This window comes from Stylophora pistillata, chromosome 2 (genome assembly GCF_964205215.1).
Source record: "Stylophora pistillata chromosome 2, jaStyPist1.2, whole genome shotgun sequence".
NCBI lineage: Eukaryota > Metazoa > Cnidaria > Anthozoa > Scleractinia > Pocilloporidae > Stylophora > Stylophora pistillata.
Window position 1 is genome coordinate 16299535 of NC_142520.1, and position 18860 is coordinate 16318394.

At 37.5% G+C, this 18860-nt stretch overlaps 2 protein-coding genes and 3 long non-coding RNA genes across 5 annotated transcripts; 4 read left to right on the forward strand and 1 right to left on the reverse strand.

The window, feature by feature from the left end:
• Nucleotides 1–259: 259 nt before the first annotated feature.
• Nucleotides 260–1934, forward strand: LOC148737369 (uncharacterized). Its single transcript, XM_088751312.1, has 2 exons — nucleotides 260–494; nucleotides 658–1934. The coding sequence occupies exons 1-2, from the start codon at nucleotides 386–388 to the stop codon at nucleotides 1710–1712; spliced, it is 1164 nt and encodes a 387-aa protein (XP_088607438.1). The 5' UTR covers nucleotides 260–385; the 3' UTR covers nucleotides 1713–1934.
• A 5055-nt stretch (nucleotides 1935–6989) lies between these two features.
• On the forward strand, nucleotides 6990–9199 carry LOC148737370 (uncharacterized). Its single transcript, XR_015997403.1, has 3 exons — nucleotides 6990–7270; nucleotides 7478–7638; nucleotides 8146–9199. It is a non-coding gene; the product is annotated as an uncharacterized LOC148737370 (long non-coding RNA).
• A 213-nt stretch (nucleotides 9200–9412) lies between these two features.
• Nucleotides 9413–10766, reverse strand: LOC148737371 (uncharacterized). The gene is made up of 3 exons (XR_015997402.1): nucleotides 10639–10766; nucleotides 10271–10431; nucleotides 9413–9763 (listed from the first exon to the last, which is right to left on the reverse strand). It is a non-coding gene; the product is annotated as an uncharacterized LOC148737371 (long non-coding RNA).
• A 337-nt stretch (nucleotides 10767–11103) lies between these two features.
• Nucleotides 11104–13037, forward strand: LOC148737372 (uncharacterized). Its single transcript, XM_088751306.1, has 4 exons — nucleotides 11104–12140; nucleotides 12338–12447; nucleotides 12712–12767; nucleotides 12878–13037. The coding sequence occupies exons 1-4, from the start codon at nucleotides 11771–11773 to the stop codon at nucleotides 12969–12971; spliced, it is 630 nt and encodes a 209-aa protein (XP_088607432.1). The 5' UTR covers nucleotides 11104–11770; the 3' UTR covers nucleotides 12972–13037.
• Nucleotides 13038–13220: 183 nt separating this feature from the next.
• LOC148737373 (uncharacterized) lies at nucleotides 13221–16581 on the forward strand. Its single transcript, XR_015997404.1, has 4 exons — nucleotides 13221–13254; nucleotides 13866–13985; nucleotides 15377–15830; nucleotides 16169–16581. It is a non-coding gene; the product is annotated as an uncharacterized LOC148737373 (long non-coding RNA).
• Nucleotides 16582–18860: the final 2279 nt, after the last annotated feature.

Consider the following 18860-nt stretch of genomic DNA (forward strand, 5'->3'; position numbering starts at 1 on the left):
TTATTTGGCATTAGGTCCAATTTTAACATCAAAAGTGAAATCAAGAAAGTCGCCGAAGCTCCTTGTCGCATTTCAAGTGTTCACCAGCAGGTACCTTATCGTGTCCAAGTGATATATTTTGCTTAAGCCATAAATTGCGATAAAGTGCTGTGCGCTCTTTGTTACATTGCTGTAGAGATATATCAGTGACATATATCGGAAGAAAATTACCTTTACGCTGTACTTTTGATCATCTCAGTTAATTGTCTCTCCTTAGTTAATAGAGGGGACTGGTTATGAAGGCCGGCATACATGAAAGGGCCGGCCTATTGTTCGGCTCCTGAGGTTGAAACGGACCGTGACGTCACGCGAACGTGCACATCCTTGATTTGTACTACAAGGCAACATGGCGGATAGTAGTGACCTTTTTATTTTCGGAGACGATTTTGATGCCATTTTAGACATTTTAGAAGAGGAAGAAGAGCTAGATGAATACTTTACAGAAGCTGCTGACGATTTAAGTATTATAACCTTCCTCATCAGTTTAAAAAGCGAGAGAAAACAACTGTTTTGCTATTACCATTTCGGTATGTTTGACAAGATCGAGTTCAACTGTTTATCGTGCTTTTATATCGACGGGTATTCTGTAACCTTTTTAATATCATATCTATTTGTAATAGGTCGAATTCGATGACCTAGTATGCGAACTGTGTTCCAAGAAGTGCAAAAGCAAGAGTGGGTTAAAGCGACACAAAACAGCGAAGCACAAAGATCAAAATAGTGCAGATTCGTCCGAAAAGCCAAGGGAAACAGAGGAGTTCAGCTTCGAGATTTATTGTGAAATCATCCACAAAGCAAAAGCCAAAATAGTTGGAAAGAAATTGTATCCAAGTTCGATTAGAGAGGAAATAAATACCTACCAAACAAATCCAGCAATTGGAGGTATAAGCGAAATCAAAGACATGTATGGTCGCTTGGTCAAGTCTGGCAACGCGGAACAATTCTATACTTCCTTCTACTCTTCAGTAGTCTCAAATGCAGTAATTTATTTTAAGGGGTTATCTAGGGATGCAGCGACATTGCTATCTACCAAAGTGGCAGATTGTATATTGGCTAGCAGCAAGGAGAAAGTCAAAGACTCTAGTATTTGTACTTGTGCACCATTAACTAAACTCTCAGCTGAAGAAGAAGCTGGACTACAGTACATAGGAGGATATGTTCTACATAAACTTCATAACAAACTGGCAAATAGTAAAAAATCACCGGAAATTGAGCAAGTAATCTCAATTCTTAAGGTTGGAAAGTCAGATGATCAGGCAGTTTCAGATAGCCAGAGGCTAACTTCATCTTTAAACCGTGGAGGCTTATGGACAATAACAAAGAATACCCAAACAATTTTTGAAAGAGTTGAGCACTATTTTAGGGATATAACTTCAAAGGCTGACATAAGAAAGCTTGATTGTACTGACATTAGATCAAGATCCACCCATGACATAGATGTAGTCTCTGCATATCATTTAATTTTGTCTGATGCTGAACTTACAGCAGAAAGCACTGTTGCCAAAGATATACTACATAACATCATTCAACTGTATGTAAGAGTCCGCTCCTTTTCTTTCGCAAAGGATATCATACAGAAGCATAAGGTACAAGCAAAGCAGTTGAAATCCAAAGCGCTACGTAAGGACATAAGCAGAGCTTGTAAAGAATCTGAAAATGACAGGCAGTCCTAGTCCAATATAAATTTTAACGACTTTTCACCATATTGCTAAAATTGTATTGATTGACTCAGAGGATTTTAATGAGCATTAAAAGTTACCTGGCTTATACTTTTCCCAAGAAACATTGTTATTGATGTTATACAAAATGAACATTTTATCATTACATTTAAAAGCTGTTACTGACTGTATGCATGAAACCCGTGTTCCTCATCTCTCTGGAATCAAATAAATACTTGTCACAATTTATAATTACTTTCAGCTAATTGAAATGGTAACAAGTATAGTTTAGTTAATACAATAGAGTGAGCACAAAAATCATGCATTAAATATAGTCATTGGACTAAGAGTTATCTCTTGATCTTCTCCTGGTACCATTTGATTGATATTTTGTAACTGCCATATTGCAATAAATTATGGTTGCATAATGCATGTCTATTTCTTCTTTCTTTTGGCAACAGGGTCATTAGATACATTGACCCATGATTTATCGCGGTCTTTCCTGCCTTGTGTGTTACCTGATGGACAAGAAACAGCTCGCTGTACCCTAATGGTATTGTTATTATAACCGAACATCTTCATATCAGGATTGTCGTTCCTTCTTCCAAGCTTTCGTTGGTTTCCAGAGTATTCCTCAAGTGGATCTTGGCAAAATCTTTCCGATAGAACAAACTCCATACCTTTAATTTAGAATAAAATTAATCAATAATAATGTTATATTATGTGATAGAGTGGTTTCATAAGCCCTTGAATTTTTAATTTACTTTTTAGCTTGTTCTTGTTGTAAATTCATGGTCATTACTATTACTAGAAACTTAATAAGTATATTTAGTTTCAAGGGTTTATGAAAAGCACTCTAATTAACAGTTCTCCAATCAGTAAAATGCCATGTATTTCTGTAAATATGCAAATTGCAGGGTTATTGTGAGGAAAAGTGGGCTAGCCAGCAGTTCAACCAATCACAGGAGATTATGATATAAGTCAAACAAGTGTCATGCTTTGATCGGTTGATCAATGGGTTAGCCCATATTACCGAACCATAACCATACAATTTGCATGTTTCTGGAATGATAAATGGTGTTTTACTGACTTAACCCTAACACTAAAAAGCAGCCTAACCCTACCTTTTTCATCTGATCCTACATTAAATAGACCTACTTGGTTGTTTAATGCTGAAAAATGGATTTTTCACAAAAACCTTGCTGCTCTCTTAAATGGACTTTTATAATTATAGAGAATACTACTGTACACAGAGATACAAGTACATAATTATATTTTATTTTTGAGACGTGAAAACAAATAAATACAATTCAAGCCACAGTGAAATGTTCTGTTTTATTATATGGTTACTGGCGTTTTACTTGTTATTTTAAAAACACTAGTAACTGATAACATAAAAAGTCGTTCTCACCTTCATTGAAAAGAAATTTTGTTGCTTCATTCAGTGAATGTGCAGTGATTTGCAAACCCTCGTAGGTCTGCCATGACAGGAACATCTTACTTCTGGCATTTTGAGTGAAATTACCAGGGTGATTGATGATGCTGTGTTTCCAGTCCCTCAGAAAACCAAGGAAGTCATTGGTCAACCAGAGAAATCTACCATCATTCTGTGACATGTATGGGGCAAGGAAAGGTTTCTTCTTTCTGATGTGCTCAGTAGTGCTTTGCACATTGAGGCAGTCAAAATATGAATCCATCATCATGCACAATTTAGAGGTTGCCTCTGTGTCAGGTGGACCAAATGACCTCAACACTGTAGCTACAGTAGCACTCAGTACCTGAGCTGCTAAACTTACTCGCATGGTAGAATACGAGTTTAACTTGATATGATCGTAAGTTAATCTGGGTACTAACTTGAGACCATTTTCTGCATCTTGATGGAACAGCTGCACTATATGTTGCCACAATACATAATTGCCATCATTCCACATGTACCTAATATCAATTAAAAATCAGAAATTTTTAAATATTATTTAATCTTTAAAATCCTCAAAACAAATAAATTTTACTCCCTTACACAAAATTCTAGGGAAAATCCCAAGGGTAGGATTTATCACACTTTTCGTAATTACAGTACTTTGGTTTTTTGTGGTACTCAGTCATGATCATATGTAGGGTTAAAATGGCATATATTGATTGTTTATTATGAATTGTGTACAATGTGTAATTAAAGATACTTACCGAGTGCATTTTCCATGTCCTGAACTGTAAAGGCAATTTCTTGTGGTTTTGATGAGGTGAGGCGCATCAGAGAAGAAGTATACGTAACGATGTGGTGCATAGAAGTTCAATGTGCGATAGCACACTTCATCGGCAGCATTACCATCTAATGATTTGTGCATTCGATAGAATCTCCTGTTTGGAGAAGCTCCATCGGATGTACTGGCAATTACCCAAAGGTTGCATACCTTCTCAAGAACAAATATCGCTTCCCAGAAGAGAGGCATGAGCTGGTATGATGTTATCCCATTAGTAGCAAAATAAGCAAGGCTGAACTTGAGTTCAGTGAAAACACCTCTGATGAAAAACACCAAAGCACGACAGGCAATTTCATCAACTTTGTTGAGCGTTGCAAAGTTGAGGTCTGGATCTCCCAGATCTAAGTAACCAATAAGTTCACCAGTTGTTTTGTCAAACACTAGGTTTGAACTGACTTTCATCTCGTCAAACAAAAGTACTATGTACCTTTGTACATCAAAGTAACTATTGGTCATCTCTTTTAACTCCTCAATAACTTCCTCTTGAAATCCTGCCTTTGGACGAATACAGTTCCTGTAGTCTTTGAGGGTTCTTTGACTTGGAAGCACCAGGATGCCACTTCTCCGCAGTTCTTCGTAACATGCTGGAGATTTTGTAGCAAGCGACAAACAATATCGTATTATCATCAGATGGAATCTTACACCGGCAGAGCTGCAACCCATCAACTTTTTTTGTTGCTGCCAGAACAGCTCCATGAACGGTGTTAGTTTTTTGCCTGATTTACTTAGAATGTTAGTCAAGTCCTCACCCAGCTGATGATCTACCTCTACGCTTGATTTCTTTATTTCAGCCTCCATTTCTACAATCTTTTGTTCGAGCTCCGCACACCTAAGCCGCTGCCTCTGCAGAGTGAGTTTAATCCGCTGTGTGGCTGTCTGAGATACTGGAGAAAATAAGTGGGCAGGCTCATTCAGCTTCTTCTCTTTAGCCTTGTGATTTATCTCTGACTTGTGTGAATATTGGTGACAGCTGGGACATTGTGAATCGTCACTTTCACACAAGACAGAGCAGTTCTTTGTTCTCCAATATTCTTGATGTGGAAATGAGCTATCACTGTCAGCGAACAATGGATCGTCAGGCTTGGGAATCGAGTGATGAACTATTTTGCTAGATAACTCATAAGGCTCAACACCAGGACAGATTTGCAGGCTATTTATAGATTTGAGAAGATCAGAGACAGTTATATTGCAAACTGATCTCAAGTTTGTAGTATATATATCATGGTCTTCTGGGAGTAGCCATCCATATACAGAAATTGAAAACCCAAGGCTGTCATCGATCATTAGCTCAATTTCTGGAAGAGTTACTCCTGCTGTTTTCTTTTGAAAAAGCATTCTATCGCTAAGTTCATTCACCGTCCACTCCTGCAATGTTTTCAGCGTTTTGACTCTTTTACATACTTCAATAAAGCTGCTATAGCATTTCTTGTTGACTTCAACCGCAGGTTGATCTTGCACAACAGACCTCAATGGTCGTGAAGGAGGGTTTACTGAGTCATGACTTCTCTTTGGAAAATTTAAAGTCAGTAAAGCTCCAAACTTTAGCTTTAGCTTTTTCTTTACCATTTTTTCCGGTGGAACTGAAATAGAAATAAAAGAAAAGCAATATTAATAAGAATAAGCACGACAACTGCTGTTGGTACTGCAGTAAGCGTGTAGGTTTGTGAGCTGGCCAAACAGAATTGAAAATGCAAAAATTACTCGAATACTTACACGTTTCGATATCCTTTGGATCGAAATGCTTCTCACATGTGAATACATTTCCTTTATCGATTTGACTTTGGAAATCTTTGTCGTTAATTCTTGTTTTGGTCAGCTGATTCAGCCACTCTTTGCGCCATTTTTCATACTCGGCATTTCGCAGCGAGGGCAACTTAAATATGCCGATTCGTTTCGTTCTACGACATGTACCGCAACCAAACACGGCACAGTTGTCGCCAGGCATTGTAATTTCGAGTTTAGATACTTAAATAAACTGTCCCAGTGGACAGAACTACATCATGACGCTTTAGAAACAGATCAAACCATGTACACAAGTCTTCTAGCTCCCCGCCATCTTGAACGTGTGTGCACGGTCACGCTTGGTTGGCTTCAATGAACTCGAACAATAACCTAGCTTTCTGATGTATGCCGGCCTTCATAACCAGTCCCCTCTATGTGAGAAACCTGTTTTTACGACCCGCCACAGAAGTAACTTTCCAGTCATGTTTTCTTGAATTTTGCCATGAGACTAAGACTAAATTTGCGTTTTCTGATTTCCAATTACAAATGTACTTCTCTTAGATTGAATAATCATTAAAGTTTGGATATTATTATACGGTTTGTGGTGGTCGTCTGAGCTGACCAGTTCCGAGTAAGGAGACACTGAAGAAAAAATGCATAAATGTTTCATATTTCGCACACCGTGCACTCTCGTACTATCCCGGTATCTATTTTATTCGTGAGCTTTTGTGCTTAAAAGATATTGGTGTGAAAAAAAAAAAAAAAATAGGTTGGAATAGTTTTCAGAATTTTTTTCCGAAAATATTGTAATCGTTGCAGATATAAAGTAGTAATAATAATCTTCGTTCAATTAATTAATTAATTTTTTAATTATATAAATACGATGGTCGTTGCTATGTAAATTCCTCACGTTACTATCTTAGAGTTAGAGTTCACGTGACGAGGCGTTCACGGCTTAAGCAGATTCAAACACGAAGGCGCGCTATAAAAAGGTTGGCTCCGCCCCTTGATTTCAGCTCAAATGAAAGAATCATGCAATATTGCGACCAACGGTCCCACCATAAGAGAAACGGTGTGCATGGAGGACACTGTAAAAGTATTACTTTGGGTCAAAAATTAGAAGAAATTGAGTCTTGTTGACTCTCACTCCCAGAATTTAGCTTATTTTGATTCTATTTGGCACCTAAACATCGTTTGGCCGTTCAAAGTATGATCTACGGTCGACTCTGCAGTCGTACAGTTGTGTTTTCAAAATTCGCGCCGTGTAGCAGAGAGGCATTTTGTCTGCGCATGCGCGAGCGGAGTTAGTTTGTCGCGTTCGGCGCCATTTGTAGAGTTTTCGACGCGTTTCTGCGAGGTTTCACTGGACGATCGACACCTTTTTGTAATATTTTGTGCATATGGATGAAGGAGTATGACAAGTTCACCAACATTTCTAACGCTGTGGATACTCATGGTGTTTGCTGGCTCTTCGGTTGAGGATATTTTAATGATCAAAGTGCGAACAAAACGCGAAAAAAGCCCAAAAACTTGAAGTTTGAGATTTGAGTTACTGAAGATCAATATGTACACATGAGACAACAAACCTTGAAGGTTAGTCTTAAGATGTTGATGTTTTATTTTTGTGAATCACAAAGTTGTCTGTGGAGACGATCGTGAGATATTTGATCCGAGGAAAGATAGAAATTTAGAGTTTGATATTACTTTACTTCAACTTCGAAGTAGAATTGCGTTAAGTTTGAGGTGGCCCCCAAGCATCAAATCACTTTAAATAACATCGTCTTTTCCTTCTCTTTACAGTCATATAGGACACAAGGCTTTAAAAGATGTTCCAGCTTCAGGATTAAGTTGCTCTAACTACAACCCTCGGCGAATTATTTTTCGGGAGGTTTTGGTGGATTTTTCAAGTCATGACCCAAAACCGTCTTTGGCCTTTTTGCTCTCTAAGTCTGTTGAATATGGTGGGTAGGCATGTGTCTTAACAACGGTTATGGTCTTACCTCAATCAACTACGGTTTTGGCTTATTTTTTTACTGTGTTTTGGCGGTAATTTTTATTATTGCCTTTTCGAGCTTCATGTGCTAACTAGAGGAAAAAATTCGGTAAAACGTATTTATCAATTGGCCCCCAAATCCCTTTCTATTGTCAGTTCATTGTTTATTGATCTAACTTTCGGTCTAACTAGTCCATTAACCTCAAAAAAATGCGTGGGCTTTGTCTCATGAGTAAAACTGGTGCCCTTTTCTTCATGTTCATGTGTTATTCGAAACGAATGGCGTCAGCTGTATTCTGTCCTGTTCATTTCAGTACAATGCTTCGCCTTGCGAAATGAATGTTGAGTCGAAGTGCACTATGAATTTCAAACCAGTTGAGTTATATTTCACTTTGCTGTATATGTCGTGATCATGAAATTCTTATTTATTAAGATTGATGATATGAATTAACTTTTATGTTCTCTTCTGTTTAAGGTAATGTGAAGTGACCCAATAATTGGTAGTATAGACAGAATGGTTGGCAGTGACATTTACTGTGGCAAGCTGTTATTCAAGAATTTGTCATTATTCCCAGAAGCTTACCACTGGTTTAAATTATTAGTCTTTTGTTCCCTGTACACAACTTGCCTAGACTAATATGCTATATGGGAGTTATGCCTACTTTATTTGTAAAATTGGTAAAATTACCAATAAAATTTCCAATAAAGTTTTCAGAAGTTTTGTCCAGATTTCATTGAAAATGAATGTGAGAAGTGATCAGTCATATTCCTTAAGAGTGTTTAAGCTTCCACGATGAGAGCTTCCTCACTGATACTATCAGCTGTACAGGTTCTCATCAAATTGTCAGACAACTCTTGTAACTTAATAGGTTGAAACGCAACGTTGCGGAAGGTGTATGTGATGTTTTTGGGCAGTTCTGGGCTTTTACATAGATCAACCAGAGAGGCATTTTGTCTGCACTTGTTCAGTAAATTTCTGTTTGAAGTGGATAACTGCTGCTACATGCCTCTGTGGGTTTCCCGTGAAAAAAGTCAAGCAGGAAAATGCATTGGAAAACAATAGTAGAGCAACTTCTTGAGACAACTTTTCTTGTCATTTTTCCCTCTGTAACTTAGACGGAAGCACCCTAGTCTTAATATGGTTGTGTGGTGTGAAAGGAAGTCACATTGATTGATTTTCCAAATGCAAAAGCGTGTACAATCGAGTTCAATTCCTTTGAGTGTTTTAGAGCTTAAACTGCTAGTGCAATGTATTTGCAAAAAGTAAAAGTTCACAGAAGTTTAGGTTTTGGTTGAAAAGTTTTTTTAACAAATCACAACTGAATCAATTATTTTCCTAATAAAAAATATGTTTGACTTCATCCATCCTTCTTACAGCCCAAAAACATCACATACACCTTTTGCAACCTATTAAGTTATGAGAGTTATCTGACAATTTCATAAGAACCTGCACAGCTGATAGTATCAGTGAGGACAAAACCCAAACTTTTCCCCAAGGCTTGTATCCCCTGGAAACAAGACTGACTAAACTCAGATTAAAATAACGAGGAGAGTTTTGCGTTTTTATGAAAATGGATCACTTATACCTATAAGATTTTAGAGAAATAAGACTGAAGTCAAAAGGAGACTTTGATACTGCATTTTAAGTGGTACTGAACACCAACCTGGCTGCTATATTAAAGAAATTTATAGACATTTGCCAGGGGGCTTAGCTGTGACAATTTTACAGGAGACAAATCATGTATGAATCACTCAATAAATTTATTAGCTCTCATCCTGGAAGCTTAAACACTCTTAAGCAATATGACTGATCACTCCTCACATTCATTTTCAATGAAATCTGGACAAAACTTCTGAAAACTTTATTGGAAATTTTATTGGTAATTTTACCAATTTTACAAATAAAGTAGGCATAACTCCCATATAGCATATTAGTCTAGGCAAGTTGTGTACAAAGAACAAAAGACTAATAATTTAAACCAGTGGTAACCTTCTGGGAATAATGACAAATTCTTGAATAACAGCTTGCCACAGTAAATGTCACTGCCAACCATTCTGTCTATACTACCAATTATTGGGTCACTTCACATTACCTTAAACAGAAGAGAACATAAAAGTTAATTCATATCATCAATCTTAATAAATAAGAATTTCATGATCACGACATATACAGCAAAGTGAAATATAACTCAACTGGTTTGAAATTCATAGTGCACTTCGACTCAACATTCATTTCGCAAGGCGAAGCATTGTACTGAAATGAACAGGACAGAATACAGCTGACGCCATTCGTTTCGAATAACACATGAACATGAAGAAAAGGGCACCAGTTTTACTCATGAGACAAAGCCCACGCATTTTTTTTAGGTTAATGGACTAGTTAGACCGAAAGCTTGATAAATAAACAATGAACTGACAATAGAAAGGGATTTGGGGGCCAATTGATAAATACGTTTTACCGAATTTTTTCCTCTAGTTAGCACATGAAGCTCGAAAAGGCAATAATAAAAATTACCGCCAAAACACAGTAAAAAAATAAGCCAAAACCGTAGTTGATTGAGGTAAGACCATAACCGTTGTTAAGACACATGCCTACCCACCATATTCAACAGACTTAGAGAGCAAAAAGGCCAAAGACGGTTTTGGGTCATGACTTGAAAAATCCACCAAAACCTCCCGAAAAATAATTCGCCGAGGGTTGTAGTTAGAGCAACTTAATCCTGAAGCTGGAACATTTTTTAAAGCCTTGTGTCCTATATGACTGTAAAGAGAAGGAAAAGACGATGTTATTTAAAGTGATTTGATGCTTGGGGGCCACCTCAAACTTAACGCAATTCTACTTCGAAGTTGAAGTAAAGTAATATCAAACTCTAAATTTCTATCTTTCCTCGGATCAAATATCTCACGATCGCCTCCACAGACAACTTTGTGATTGACAAAAATAAAACATCAACATCTTAAGACTAACCTTCAAGGTTTGTTGTCTCATGTGTACATATTGATCTTCAGTAACTCAAATCTCAAACTTCAAGTTTTTGGGCTTTTCACGCGTTTTGTTCGCACTTTGATCATTAGAATATCCTCAACCGAAGAGCCAGCAAACACCATGAGTATCCACAGAGTTAGAAATGTTGGTGAACTTGTCATACTTTTTCATCCATATTCACAAAATATTACAAAACGGTGTCGATCGTCCAGTGAAACCTCGCAGAAACGCGTCGAAAACTCTACAAATGGCGCCGAACGCGACAAACTAATTCCGCTCGCGCATGCGCAGAAAAAATACCTTTCTGCTGCGCCGTGTAACTTCGGCTTACATCCCCAAGCCCCTTGTACACAGCGGTTGGCTGAGCCTTCACATTATTCCAATTGAATCTAGCGGCGTCATAAATACTGCATGCGCAATATTGTTTGTGACACTGCATCTAAAGAATGAATAAGTTCGCAAGTAAGTGCGATTAGAAGCCAGAATTTCACAACTCTAGTGGTAGTTCGGCAACATTCTTAGCTGTCGCTGCTTGAAGGATATTTATTGTGGAATTTGTGCGTCATGGCTGACGGAAATAACCCATCTATGCCCAAGAAAAAGCGGCCAACAGATCGAGCTCTTCAGTTCTCTTTCAACATAGAGCTTCCTCGAACTCAAGAGAGCAGACTAGACTTCTTGGCATCAAAGGCTGCGTCAAAATGGCAAAATGCGCGTTAAATCTAACAAAAGCGACCTCAAGTACACATAATGTGGAGCTGATGGAGGCTCTTCTGTTAGCTTTTGAGGAGAAAATGGAGAGGAAAGGACTTGCATGGAGCCAACTGAGCTTATCATCAACTGGAAGCACAGCTAGTGCGGACCCCTTTCTTGTTTCTACACCATCTATCACACGCTTTTCTTTTCCTTTAGCGTCTTCTATTCCATCTTCGCGTATTTCTTTGCCTTTCTCTGATCCTGTTTCACCAATTTTCACTCCACATGCAGAACATACACCACAAAGAATGTAGATCACTGCGCCTTTGGCAGAGAACGACCCCATATAAATTATCTCTGCAGCGAGGGAGCTCTGCGAACTTTGCATTCTTTTTTTTGGTAACACTCTCTCCCCAGTATGCTGTTATTGTGGAAAACTCATCGATTGCGATTCACTAATCTTCAATGGACAAAGTCATGTTGTGTCCATAACAGTTTCATGTGTATGTGGAGATTCATTCAAGTGGCTCTCCTCCTCTATCATGGAAGGATCTCCTCCAAAGTACTATGTAAATTTGAGGTAAGTACCTTTTCGTTTTCAGCTGGAAATTTTCTGAAATTCGCTCTCTCAGTATTCTTAAGTTTTGTCGTAACTGGTCACTTATCTGCCTCTCTTTTTCATAGATTGATCCATGGAGTATTGTCCTGTGGCGTGACAGAGCCACAGTACACAAGTTTCTCTCGAGTAGCCAACATTGGGTCAGAGGGAGAAAAAACCTTTGACACAGGTTATTAATGCACTTCTCTAATGCTCCTTAACTCGTGTTGTATTTCTTCTTGCAAGCAAATGGCAGTCAACAACAGTTTACAGGAAGCCAAATGATGATCTCTCCACCAAAATACCTCAAATGGACTGAGCAGTTTCTTATTTGGTTTCTCTCTTACCTGAGTTCTAAAATACCTCTTTTTTAAATTACTTCAACAGTCTTGAAAAAGTATTGTTATGCAACCATTATGAATAGGGTTTCCAATCAGTCCATGTCTGCTGCCCAGGAAGAAGTGAAAAACACCCCTGGTTATGGTGCAAATGGAGAGGTACAAGTTGGTTTCAATTTTAATTTCTCTTTGGCCACATACTTATACACCAGTCTTTGTTTTGTTTAATTGTTCCTTTTTGCAAGCGAGGATCTCTGCAAGCAGTCAGTTTGATGCATGGGATCTAGTAGACTTCTGCAAAGTTCTGCTGACCAGCACATCTAAGCATACAATATCTGATATCAAAGTGTAACCCCTGAGAGATTTGTGAGTACAGAAATGTGTTCAATGTTATGTTTTGATATCTACCATTTCTTCCTGTAGTGTGTTACTACAGATGCAAGGCATGACTCGAGTAGATCAGCAGCAGACATGACGGTGTAGGCATCTTCTTTCTATTAAGATGCTTTTGAAATCTTTGTATATGTTGAACCTTGATACACTCAATGCTATTCCTAAAAATATTTTTATTTTTACTGATTCTGTTTAGAACCAAAAAAGTTTTAGGGGTCGTAAACTGGAGTAGGGCGTGGGGACGGGGAGCGTTGCGTGACTCCGGCCCGAGCGGCTCTGAAGGAGACTAGTGAAACTTCAGCAGTGAGCATTGAAGTCCCTATGACAAAAGAGCTGCTGACTTTTCTAACTGAGACCCAAGGTATGATATATTTGCATCCTCAATAATATCCTACCATTAATGTAATATGAGTATGGAGGACAGAAAAATCTTCTATAGTGTGACTAAAGTAATTCTCTTTTGGTTTGTTTGTTTGTTTATTTATTTCTCATGTGTACTTCTGCACGAAGAACAGTCCACTCAGTGAGCAAGAATTCCATGCTAACCTGCTGATTATTGCTGACCATTATCAGGTAATTTGAATGACTGTTTATTGAGAGAATGCGTAGTAGTCATAAGGTACAAATAGTTTTTCTCAGGCTACTCCTTCAAAAAAAAACGATTTCACGAAACCAAAATTATTACTATTAATCTTTGTTGTTATGAACACATTGTGTTATGTAATTCCAACAAGACATAGCATAATTCATGAACTCAAAGGTTACACAATTTTCTATAAAAATGGAAAACCAGAAGCATTATACTTACTATTATTAATACTGATCTATTAATTTGTTTTTCTATAATTTTCTTTATTTATGACTCAGGGAAATCATGTCAATTGCCATGCAAAGTCACGGTGCAAGCAGAATGGCTACGTAATGAGCAAAAGGTTTTAACTAAACCTGAAGCTGTAGCTGCATGTAGGAAAGCCATTATGGGCACCTCAATATATAGAGATGCATAAATTATGATTACATGCGGGCAATTAATTGGCACATGCCACTGTATGTCTTTGTTTCTTTGCATGAAAAAGTTTGCCTTTTCCAAATTAGCCATGTTGCAGTAAAGGATTTGAAAGAGTTGCAAAAAATGCATCTTCCAGTTACAGAAAAAGCCACTCAAAATCTGTTACCCTCTGCAGTGTAGGGAAACATACTGGATTGAATCTCTCCATTCAGTGATGCTCATTTATGCTGCTAAGCGGATCCATTATGGGGATGACACCTACAACATGCACATGGAACTAGGCTTTCTTGATTGGGTAAAAGACTTATGCTGTTGTCAATTCTGCACAATTACTTTGGCACTTTTTGAATGCTGTGCTTACTCTTTCTTATTGACTTCCAGTGATTCTGACTTCCTGTGATAACTTTAAATGTGAGCCCAAATGTCTTGTAAAAGATGTGAGGTAACCAGGGAAGAATAATTACAGCAATTGCTGGTACTAAGTAGTGAAGCATTCATGAGTATTAGGTATTAATCAAGGGACTTTACATGCAGTTTTATTGAGGTTTCCACCTCTTAATTTTCTTTTGACTGTATATGTTTCATGAACTTATTCAATTGTTATTTATAATTGCTCTCCTTGACATGGGCATTTGTACGAGAATTTCCTTATTCTCTTTTATGCCCCATGTAAGGAATGCCTGGAGGGTTATGAAACCTTGACCTCACATATGTTATAACACATCTGGGCATCTTTTCCCGCACTGTATTAACATGGTCCTCAAGTTCCACTTTTCTGTCCCAGTAAACAGGGTCTTTCCAGGGCCCACACTTCTTTAGAGAACTCCAATAAGTCTTATAATCTTTACGACGTCGCACGTGATTTTCTATGTGCGCGTCTCTGTACCAAAGAGCTTTTTTCAGTCGTTTATTTCACATTGGATAAAGCTTCCCAACCTTTTTTTTTTATATATTGAGTGGCTATGGCCTTTCACTTCCATGGCAGAAGAAAGAAAAACTAGCCTTTTTGACTGACTGCTTCATGAAATGACTCGTTTACAATAGGTACGCTATTGGATGGGGCATGTGATTTTTTGGCTGCAAATGCAAGCTACAAAACCATTGACCACTTTCATAAATGGCTGCAGGATTAATATTCTTTTGTTTAAATTTAAATTAGCCTTTCTGGCCTCGCTTGAGATAATGTATTCTTTTGAATTTTGTACTGGAGAACGAGGCCAGAAAGGCCTATTTAAATTTAAACAAAAGAATATTAATCTGGCAGCAATTTATGAAAGTGGTCTATGAGGGGCCAGTTTCTTCAGGGTATTTCTGAGAGAGCCATTAATGATTATCAATATTCAGAAGATGTACTGAAACAGTCTGTGCCACTTCAATATATAAATCTTGTCTGTAAAACACAAAGTTAATTTTTTTAATACTGAAAAAGAGGTCTTCCTGCTATGTAACATTAAATGTCTTAGAGTTGACTTAAGGTTACCCAAGCTAAGTTTCTCAGATGATAATGTTGACAAGTTTTTTAAAAGTTTAGACATTGGCCATGTCACACAGATCCCAGGGGCATCAGGTGTTTCTCGCACAGTCACTGGCCTGGTGTTTATGATTATTGATTTGCACATGAGAGTTCCCCATTTTTCTTGTAAACTTGTCTGGTTTAATGCAAATGAAAAACATTTCATTTTTCAGTTCTCAGATGATGGAAACCTTACACAAAGGAAATGAGAACCTCTAATACTGAAAAGGTAAACAATTTTCTTGCCTCTCTTCCCCGAAACCTTTCAGAAAAAAATTGAAATTCCAGAAAGTTACAGTTCATGGCTGAAAATGGCATCTGCCAGTTTGGTCTTCCTAGGATTGGGCATTTTCCAGACAGGTTAAGGCCAGAACCCATGCATTGTAAGATGAATGCCTGGCAACATTATATTGATCTCCTGTACTTAGAGGCCATGGGAAGAGGAAAGTTTGATCCTTTTGTTTCTGCTCTGGGAGCACCTATAGGGAATAGAGACTCTTTTGAGGGTTTCTGGTACAGACAGTGTTGGGGAGCGTGCTAGGAAGCAGGGGATGTTGCAGAAATCAGAGGTGGACCTAAAGCAATACCTGCAGAAGAGAAGTTTCCCTCATGTAAGGCATGCATCAGGTAGGGGGGGGGGGGTGTGGACTGGGATACTTGGCTTCAAGAGTAAAAGAACATTTTAGTGATGAAGCTAATAGGTATAACAAGTTACCAGTTAGGCTTATTGGCAATCAAGCCATTGCATTGGCTTCATATTACCATTGTTTACTTGACACTTAAGAAAGTGAAGACAAAACAGAGGCATAAACAATCCTATGATTGGCTCTTAGCAAGATAGGTGAGTGTCTGAGGAATGCAGGGGGACTTTTTAAAAGAATAGAGACCAATTTTGCCCAGGTTGCAGAACTGAAAGAAATGTGTAGTATGTATTTTAACTTGATGTCTTTACTTTTTTCATCCAGTTGAACAGAAGTTGCATAAGCACACAGGAGACGCTTTTAGAGATGATACAAAGCAAAAGTTGCATAAGCATGCATAGACTAGATCACGAGGTTGTAACAGGAGATGCGTGGGAGATGATAAAATCAGTTTTAGTGTGTGAGAGCAGAAATTAAGAGAGACGTTGTGAAAACAAAGAGGGGAATAAAACAAGATTTGTTAAGGACAATTTTCGAGTATGTGAGTTAGTGTACCCCACAAGTTTGGTACATTTGTGTTGATGTCACAACACATGGACAGTTGGATATGCCATTCCCTATCATGGAAATTTGCTGTTTACAAGGTATAGGGTGGGTTATGGCATTGTCTCTTTGCAGGCTAAAGAGGCCAAACATTTTGGAGTGAGGGAGGATTTGACCTTAACTAACTGGTCAAATGTAAGCACCACCACTGGTAAATGGTGGCAAGTAATGCAAAGTAGTTATGTTCGCTCATTTCACCTCCAAGAACATCAACCAATGCCCTCTTGTTATCCCTCACCCTACCAATGACGTTCTCCGCCACACTGTTACCAACCAAATGTTTGCAATTGTGGTGGAAATAAAGAAATTGATTTGCTCAGTTGTCAAGTTTGTTTGTCTAGTATTGACCTGGTGACTTGTGCAAGCAGCAGAGGCGCGGCAGAATCAGTGTTGTGTGCACTAAAACCCATTGTCTGTAAACAGTGCAATACTCGCTTTGCTGATAACTTATCACTGTGGTCTCATTTAAAGTTCTGTAATGCCACTGAGCTAAGAAGTGTAGCTATCAATCCAACTTTGATGACAATACCTGGTTTAAAGGCAGCTTTACATAGTAGAGGATTAAGCACTTCAGGTAATAAGGAAATTCTAGTTAAGTGCCTTGAAGGTGCATTGGCTTGGGAAGGGTAGTTGAATTATTTTTTAATCAACAGTTTAAATCTCCCAAAATATTTGATGTGAAGTGTATTTTTCTTGGCCAAGTTGGTGCACAATAAGGCATACTTGCAATGAGAATGATAACTAAGATCTCAGCAAATTCTGTGTACCAGTAATGTGAGTAATATGCCTACTTAATAAGGAAAATATTTTCAAATTGATGCAAAATTGTTTAAATTAGCTATGTTTGCTGGACAGGTTAAACCTGTCGAAATACAAAATTACTGTTGTCACTGATATCACTTGGTATGCACTGATATAATTTATTACAAAGAAAACTTTATAAACCCATTTTTTTTTTTAACTGACTTGCATTTTAGAGGCAGGGTTTCTGGTCTAATGTATTTATGGAATTTTGTACTTAAAGGTTTGACCACTAAACCCTTTACATGCTAACAAGAGTAGGAATATTCTCCATACTGTTCTCAATACATTTTCCAAGGTGCTGACAAGGAGAATTTGTTTAACAATCAAGAGCTCCTTTAGTTAGTAATTATTTGCTTCATTCTTGTGACTTTATGTTTAATTTGGGATTAATATTGTAAGAAGAAATTAGATACTGGTCACTGTTAGGGGTCAAAGGGTTAATAACTAATGACTCAGCATTTTGCTTGTTATGTTGACACAATGCATTTGTTTTAGTAATGGATTTGTCTTAAATAAAAGGTACAAACGGTTGCAGCTTGATAGTTTTTAAGAGCAGGATGAAGTATACAAAGATAATAAAATTTTATTTAAAAGGAGTAATTCTCTATACTGATAGGATAATTGCATAGATCAATCAGACGTCATTATTAGTCAAATAATTAAGAAGCTTTTAGCTGTTATGTTAAGGTAAAACCATACTTTTATTTATTTACTTCAGTGTATTTCTTTCTACAAGATATGAAGATTAAATTTTAAAGTATATGCTTGTATTAATAAACATATTTCCTTCAGAACTTTGCTTCATATTACATTCAGGGTTGTCATTCTGTTGCTGTATGAAAGTTTCGTGACATTAAGGTCTTACTAAACATTAGCAAGTCTTGCTGTTACCTAATTAATTGTGAGGCTAGATCGTATTCAAATTCAATAGCTTTTGTAAATTTGAGTCTTTTCCAAATCCTTCTCGATCATAGCGCAGCACGTAAAATGAGGTTCAAATTATTGGTTATCTAGACCTACTGAAGCTGACATGAGAGCCATCAAATCGATTTTACCGCCGTTCGCGCAAAATCAAAATGCAATGGAACTTAAAGTATTTTGTCTAAATATAATTTATCCAGACGGCTAGGGGATTTTCAATTTTTTCATATTGCACACCTCCAGGCGCTATTTAGGGAGGGCCGCTCTTAAGTAATTAAGTTTAATTTGATGTACGAAAAAATTCGGCCAAAGTCGCTCACCATGTAAAAGTTTGTTTAGAATGACGTTATTTTATTACTTTCTTTATATTTATATCCGAAGTTATCACTTCAAATTTCTGAAAAAAGGAGCCTCTTCCTGTTCAATGTTGTACACTTTTCTCATCCAAAAAATATTTCTATCAGATTTTAAAAACAATTTTCATCTAAAAGACTTGAAAAAAGGACAAAATAGAAACAACACACCAGACCCCCATTGCACCCTAATTGTAGCACATCCCTTAATCCAGTTTAACAGAAATATAAACAACAGTAAATAGTCAAATTGAAGTACGGTTATAAGGAACCGGGAGTCTCAGCAAAGGCCTTAAAGAATCGGTGGGGGTCGTGAGTTATCTAACATCCTCCTG